At 44.6% G+C, this 8,100-nt stretch overlaps 1 protein-coding gene and 1 pseudogene across 1 annotated transcript in view; both read right to left on the reverse strand.

Annotated features, from left to right (window-relative positions):
* Window positions 1-233: 233 nt before the first annotated feature.
* The window catches only part of UBE2D4 (ubiquitin conjugating enzyme E2 D4 (putative)), a 33,617-nt gene continuing 25,750 nt past the window's right edge, over window positions 234-8,100 (reverse strand). The window contains exons 6-7 of the mRNA XM_027861242.1: window positions 4,868-4,961; window positions 234-1,415 (exon numbers count right to left, since the gene is read on the reverse strand). Of these exons, the coding sequence (XP_027717043.1) occupies window positions 1,370-1,415; window positions 4,868-4,961 (140 nt within the window). The 3' untranslated portion in view covers window positions 234-1,369. The remainder of the gene's footprint in view (window positions 1,416-4,867; window positions 4,962-8,100) is intronic.
* On the reverse strand, window positions 3,836-4,212 carry LOC114042557 (annotated as a pseudogene).

Here is an 8,100-nt window from a genome sequence, read left to right on the forward strand (position 1 = left end):
ACTCGGCTCCCATGGACTCCCCCAAACATTACTGTTCTATCGTGGAGAAACCCAAGGAGTGCAAAGCAACTCTGAGAACCAGCAGAGAACAGAGACAAGTAAATCATAATCTTGGGTTTTGAAATAATGCATTTTGCTTCTCTTTGAGAAGGTTTAGCTAAGGTTAAAAAAAAAAAACAACCAATCTGCTCATTTTCTTGCTAGAATACTCACAAAACTATAAAGGCAACCAATACCTTACTTCTTCATTTATTCCAACTCTAATAGAAATGTTGAAACCTGAAAGCTAATTGAGCCGAAAGGCCCAAGGAACCATTTCTGTTGAGGTTTCTAAAGAACCTGGACAGAGCTTCCAAACTTTGTCTTCTGAATGAAAACAGAAATGTGAGTATAAAAGTGGAGCTGCCCCTTTGAATAATTCAAGGATTATGTCAAAGGGAAAATGACAGATTTATTCACAATAGAAGTCTCTCTGCCAGAGCGCCATCCCTTTTTGACTTTTTTTTCCTAACAAATGAAACACTCTCCACCTTCTGACCTTCTCTCCTTTCATTTGCAGGGCCTCAGGGTCTTCCATGATCTTCAAACGACACAATCCTACATCTTTCCAAATCTCATGATTTTTTTTTTCTGGTAATTCTGTGAGCAAGACTGGAAATGAGCACTTGGTTATTATTGACAGGTGCTTCAGATCTCCTGCTTCTGAGTCTAAAAAAGTGAGACTGTGATTCCTACTGCATATGAAGACTGACCAATCATACTGTCCTCCTTTACTTGGAGACAATGGAAAAATCCAGCCATGAATTCATTTCACCGCCAAACCATTTCCAATCCCATGCAAAGTCCCTGAGGGTTGGGATTCCTCTTTGGATAGAGTTCTTCAGTAAACTGAAAACTAAGAGAAATTTCATCCGGCTCTCTTGGGCACACCAGGCTAGTACTTGGTTCTGTTAGGACAGCTTATCAGGAAGCTGCACAGTTCCTGTTGTGCAGCGTGAAGGGCACATGCCACCCTGAGGAAAGACTAAAGGAAGGAATGCGTGCATTTCTGCCATTCCAAGAGAAGGTCAAGGGAGTGGGAGTGGAAGGTGGATTCCAGTTTGAATCAGGCTAAAAATCTGTAAATCAAAGTGGCTACTGATTTTGGCATCAAAGGCAGGAAGCTGTTAGAACCCAAACGGCTGCAGGTGGTGACGCCAAGTTGAGACAAAAGCCAAAGGGAAACCAGGGTCCGTTCACAGAGTAGGAGGAGACTCCTTGCAAATGGCTCATGACATCAAGTAAACAGTGGACAAGCCAGAGTTTCCACTAAGAGACTGTTCTGAAAGGTTAACTTCTTAGCTTGTAAAGAGTCAAATCTTCATGGCATTTACATGGCGTATTTCTGGGTCCATTCTCTGGCCAATCTGTTGTACCTAGAAGAAAAAGGGCAGAGGTTCTCAATGCTACAGGAGAGGCAAAAATCTTTCTTCTTGCTTCCAATTCTCTCGAAAACCCAAGGACTCTAAGTCACGGAAGCCACAACGACAACTCAGATCTGATTTTCCTACCTGTTGGCTGGGGGGTCCAGCCCAGAAGGCCATTTGTCACTTCCTCAAGGGCCACCCAATCTATCTCCTGATTCTCTTCCCCTATTCTAGTGTGATGATGTAATATGGGCAGTAGGAAAAGCCCAAGCTGATGTTATCTGAGAAAAATGAAAATTAATTTTATATTTGAATAGGCAAAGCAAAAATAGTGGTTTGATCGAGCCTCAGAAAGTGACGTGAAGTGTTAAATTAGAGCCTATTGTGAAAAAGATAGCAAAAAAGCCAGTTTTAATCGGGGGATCCCAGTGTGAGCAGCAGAAAGTTCTGGGGCTTTCCCCATGGGACTTTGGAGAAATCTCACTTGGTAAATCATACTCCCTTTTCAAAGGGAGACTGACATTTATCAGTAATGAACTTAAAGTACAGCTGGGGGTGTTTCTGTAATTCTTGCTATTGAAAGAATGGATTTTGAGTGTTAAAAAAAAAAGCCCAGTGAAATTTGACACATTTTTGCACTGACTCAGAAAACAAAGACAAAATACTGAGAAACCACACCAGTTAAAGAGAAATAAATCTAAACATGAAGTGGGCCAGAAAAATATGTCAAAAGGGAAAAAAATAAAAGGCTGTCCTCCAGAATTCAATAAGCATGTGGTTGCAAAGAGCCCTCCATCTACCTGCCTTTTTTCAGGTTCTCAAATGAGATGTTAAACAGATGTCCAACAGTCAACACGCTTAAGTCGGTAACAAGCAGCGTGGGCTCGGTGGTGAGAACAAGCTGGGAAAGTGATGGTCCAGCCTCAAGCGCTCAGCCTAAGGCAGAAGCCCAGGACTGGAGGCTCAGGGTCTCACCTCCTGAGAGGCACTGGATGGACTCCAGGTGCACAGGACTCCAGAACAAGCCAATGGAGAGATCTGTTTTGCTTGACTATGCATGTTTGTGATGAGGAAGTGGGGATGGGTGGGAGGGAGAGAAAACAAATTCTTGTTAATTTTTTTTAAAGTGATCTCTTCTCTAGATGTTTCAGCAGTTATCAATGTCCAACTGGACCAGCTACTGTTTTTAAGCTTTTTTTCCCACATCCGATTTCTCTTTGAACAGTTATAATTAATATTGAATGTCAATTTAACTAATTAAATCTGCTTTGCAACCACTTACAGTTAATTAATACCAACATATAAGACTCCCCTAACTTTGCAGCCCCTCTCTGAGGGTCTCCATCAGGGCTCTGTCCATTCATTCTCAGGCATTTTGCCTCAAGCAGCTGCCGTCAGTCTTTGGCTTCCACTTTCTATGCTTAATTAAATTCACAAAGGTCTTCCCCAGATTTCTTTATATTTCTTTGTATTATAGTCTATATCTGCTGGTCTATAATATAATTCCATTAAATCAATGTACCACAATGAATTTAACCATTCTGCTACTATGTAACACTTGGGTTACCTCCAGTTTTGTTTTTTTTTCCAATTACAAATAATCCTGCTATGAAAATCTTTGAACAGATAGCTTTTTAAAAAAAAGTTGTTTTGATAACACTTTCAGGGTGTATTGCAAACAATGGAATTACTGAGTCAGAGTGTGATCATTTTTTGTAATTTTAACTGCCAGATTGTTGTCCAAAAATATCATACAAGTTTGCGACTCTATCAGCAATCAATGAATGTGTGTGTGCCCGTCTTCTCTGAGGCCACACAGTTTGCCGACTTTTTAGATTCATGCCGCGGTTTCCATGCTGTGTCTGGTGTGGATTCTGCCAGGCCAGGTGCTTGAAGTGACAGTGGCATTTGCCTTTTGAATGCAGCCACCACATGAGAAGTCAGAGTCGGTCAGGAACGGAGCTCAATGGCTTCTCAAACCTAGCACTAGCTACCCAGTGTGTTTGTTAGCCATCCCCATGCCTCTGGTCGCATCTCACCAGGACTCCTCTATTTAGCTGTAAAGCCTGTCTTCTCTCTAACCTTCTGGCCTCACTGGATGTTACCCCGCTCCCGCGCTGTGCGATTCACCCAAACCTGTCCTTGCACCTCATCACTCACCACAGCACGTCGTCTCCCACCTCCAGGCGGTGGCAGGGGCCAAGCACCCTGCCGGGAATGGTCCTGCCCCCCCGCCAGGAATCTCCCCACCACCACTTTCTGCATGGAGCCCTTCTTGATTCCCCGGGCCCCTCCCCAGTGCTCTTCCTCCCAAACTATCTTCTGTTTAACTATTCTGGAGTCACGTCTATTCATTCATTTTATATTTATGCTTAATACATATTTTCTTTCACATTTTAATTTCCTTTATTATTCAGAAAACATCCTTTTTATTTACTTTTTTGACTCTGCACTTGTGCCTTCAGCACCTTCACAACAATTTTCTGCTCCTCAACCAGGAACGCACGCTTGATCCTGTCACAGACACATTTTGCACACATGGAGCCACCATAAGCCCTGCTGACATGCTTATTTGTCTTTGACAGCCTCATAAGAACTTCAGGTCTCACTGCACGAACACCTCGAAGTCTTCCTGGGCACACACCATAGGCTGATTTTGGTGTTTTCCCAACTTTCTTGGTATAAAGGTAAACAATTCTGTTACCCGGGCTTTGTGACAGCCTAGTTTTGTTGGAAGCTATATGGTAGGACAGCCTACGGTGATATGTCAGACGCTGAACCATTTTTAATTTCTGTCAGGTCCGCCACCGGAAGAGGGAAGACTATGCTTAATATGTTTTTAAGTGTACTTATCTCCCCCATTAAAAATGTTTGCCCTTTGCAAGTAAAGGACATTTCGCTTTGTGCTTGTAGCCCGGTGCCTAGAACAGAGCCTGGCACGTGGCAGGCTTGTGCACTGACCGAAATGCCCATAATGCTCTCTGCCACAGGTGCCCCGAAGAGCCCTGGTTCTTGGACCTCCATCTGCCACCAGCCAAGCTTGGCAGGACCACTTGGGGGAAACATTTTTTCAAACTTTCAGGATTTCAACTGTGGCAGCTGGTAAGTTACAGAAAAGGCATCAAACTGATGTCCTGAAGCAGCTGACCATCCTCTTCTTCCTCCTTAGAGCCATCAGACAAACTGGGTGGAGGACCCAAGCAGAGTTCCTGCTTATAATTTAGGCCTCCATCCACTAGCCTACACTGTCTTTTTGCCAACTGACTGTAACAGTTGGTGGGTTTCTTGCAAAACAGAGCTGTCACCGGTGACCTGTGGCTCAGTCGAAATCCCTTATTATGAAGAAGCAGTGAGAAACAACCTTCCGCAGGTAGACCTGAGGACAAGAGTGGGCCTGCCCAAGCACTGGCACTTGTTTAGTCAGTTATGGGGAAAATGAGAAACTCAAAGCGAGGGCTTACTTCTCTCGGTCTGCTTTGTAGGTGTGGGCTATCTCAGGAACCAAGGGGTCATCAGGGTTGGGGTCGCAGAGCAGGGAACAGATGGATAACAGAACTAAGGGAAAAAGAAGAGTTGAATTAGCGACCATTCTGCGCCCTGGTTAGCCCCTCCCCTCGCCCTGTCATTGACACTCTGGGGATTTCAGGGTCTGCTGGAGTAACTGTCCTTTATAACTCATCTATCCTCCATGATTAGCCCAATCCAGACCTGCCACACGGGTCACTCCCTGGCCACTGACATGCCCTTCTGCCTCACCTCCAGCCTGACTCCACTCCTCTCCTGTAGCCTACTTTCCCCACGATGAGCGCCCTTCATTACCCTGAAGCAGACCCAGCTGGCTCTGTCCTGTGACAAACCTTCTCCCCTTCCCTCCCCCTCCCAACGTCTTCACTACACTCCACCTCTAGCTCTAAGAACAACAGCTAAATCAATACCTCCAATCCTGGAGGACAAACTGACCGACGGCCCGGGGGGTCCATCCCAAGCCCCCTCCCTGGCAGCCACCCCTTTGCCCCCCTCCCGCCCCAGACATAAGCTGTCAGAGGGCAGAGGCTTTCTTTCTGTTTGCATTAACAGCCCCAGCCCTTGGCATGGTGCCTGGCACATCACAATGCTTTCACAAATGCTTATTCACTCTTTAAAACACAACAACATCATGAGAAGTTAGTGCCCAGGCGGACGCTGCGTGCCGCTAACTCACTAAGAGACTCTGGGACCATCATGAAAATTCTCTGGGCCTAACATGACAAAACAGGAAAATGATAAATGTTGGAGAGGATGTGGTAAAATTGGAACACTAATGCATTGTTGGTGGAGTTGTGAAATGATCCAACCATTTTGGAGAGCAATTTGGGACTATGACCAAAGGGCTATAAAAATGGGCATACCCTTTGACCCAGCAATAGCACTTCTAGGGCTATATCCCAAAGAGATCACACAAATGGGAAAAGGACCTACATGTACAAAAATATTCAGAGCAGCTCTTTTTGTGGTGGCAAAGAATTGGAAATTGAGAGGATGTCCATCCATTGGGGAATGGCTGAGCAAGTTGTGGTATATGAATGTGATGGAATACTACTGTGCTATAAGAAATCATGAACAGGCTGACTTCAGAAAAACCTGGAAAGACTTGTATGGTCTGAGGCTGAGTGAAGTGAGCAGAACCAGGAGAACGTTGTACACAATAACAGCCATGTTGTGCGATGACTAATATTGATAAACTTAACCCTTCCTGGCAATACAAGGATCTAAGACATCTCCAGAGGCCTTGTGATGGAAAATGCTATCCACACTCAAACAAAGAACTATGGAAGCCGAATTGTTATTTTTTTTTCTCTTCTGTCGAGTTTTGTTTCCTCTTCCTGACGGTTCCTCCTGTTGGTTTTCATTTCTACTTACAACATCACTAATGTGAAAATATGTTTAATGTGAATGTAAATGTATAGCCTATATCAGATTGTGCGCCGTCTTGGGGAGGGTGGTGGGGAGGAAGGGGGAGAAAAATTTTAAACTCAAAAGCATATGGAAGTGATTATTGATCAATCAAAATAAATTAATAAAAAAATTTTTTTAAAAAGTTGATTTTCAAATAAGCAAAAAAAAAAAAATTTTCTGGGCCTGTTTCTTTGGCTGCCACCCCACACCTTAGCTCGACACTTGGCAGACACAGCCAAAAGCCGACCTACAAAGCAGGTGGGAAGACGGTCTTGTTTGCTCAACACTCAGGCTGTCCCATTGTCTAGACACAGCAGGAGGAGTGCCCGCGTGGGCCCTGTTTCTTACTGCGGCTGAAGGTGAGGATGAGGAAGGTGTGATTCCACACCTGCTGTGGTAAAGCCCGGGTCTGAAGATAGGGGAAACCCAAGGCACAGGAGCAGGGAAGACCAGGCCAGTGATAGAGGCCATCTCTTCAGGGGCAAGTGATGGGGTGGTGGGGACTAATGGGGGAGGGGAACCATAAGTTTTACAGAAGGAAGGGACCTTGGAGCTCATCTGGTACAACACCTTCATTTTACAGATAAGGAAACTGAGACAGAAAGAGGAGAAATTCTTTAGCTGAGGTCACAGTAGGAACAATAATGACAATGATGACATCAAGTTAGTGCTTTGGAGCCTCCTAATCACTCCAGGAGGTGGAAACTGCCATCCTGGGCTTAACAAGTTGCTGTGATGGGATTCAGACCCAAGTCTTAGGGAGGTAATCTCACCTAAAACTAGTGCTATCTTCAGCAGCAGCGGAATTCTACTTCATCCTCACTTTATTGCTGCGGAGATAAAACAGGCCACTCTAAGTAAACGTGGCTGTGTCTAAACAGGAAAACTGAGTACATAAATAATGAAGGTCACATGAGAAAATGGATGTGAAGATCTGGGTTCAAATTCAGGCTGACACTAGCCAGCGAGCTGGGCAAGTACTTTTTTTGGGGGGGTGGGGTGAGGCAATTGGAGTTAAGTGACTTGCCCAGGGTCACACAGGTAGTAAGTGTCAAGTGTCTGAGGCCAGACTTGAACTCAGGTCCTCCTAACTCCAGGGCTGGTGCTCTCTCCACTGCACCACCTAGCGGGCAAGCACTTCTTAGTGGTTACTCATGACCTCAGGCAACTCCTAGGACTTAACTCCATCCTCATAGGCGGGTTTCTGTGTTGGCAGAAGGAATTCCCCAGGCTGAAGAAATCAGAGACCTTCCTTGAGAGGTGAAAAAAGAGTAAGCTTGCAAATTCTATTTCTTCTTTCCTGAGCATAAAGGCTGAGTGTCAAATGCTCCTGAATATGGAGACTTGCCTTCAAGATACATCTCTCCTAGATTCAATGGGGCTTAGGGATGTCCCAGGGAAAATGTCAGTGGTATACAAACAAGAAGCAACAACAAAACTTTAAAAAGAGTTCTCCTCTTCCTGCTGGTGCCTTTCCCTCTAAGATTGTCTGTCTGTCTACACTACATGCACCTTGCATGTACCTAGTTCTATACATGCTGGTTCCCACACTAGACTGTGAGCTTCTTGAGGGCAGTGCCTGGTACATAGTTGGTGCTTAATAAATGTCTGCTGAATGGTTAACAGTTGGCAAGTGACATATATATATATATATACATATATACATACATATATATATATACACACACACAAATGCTTATACATACATACCTACACACACACACACACACACACACACACACACACACACACACACACA

Source organism: Vombatus ursinus, unplaced genomic scaffold (genome assembly GCF_900497805.2).
Source record: "Vombatus ursinus unplaced genomic scaffold, bare-nosed wombat genome assembly UNPS02014599.1, whole genome shotgun sequence".
In the NCBI taxonomy this organism is placed as follows: Eukaryota; Metazoa; Chordata; class Mammalia; order Diprotodontia; family Vombatidae; genus Vombatus; species Vombatus ursinus.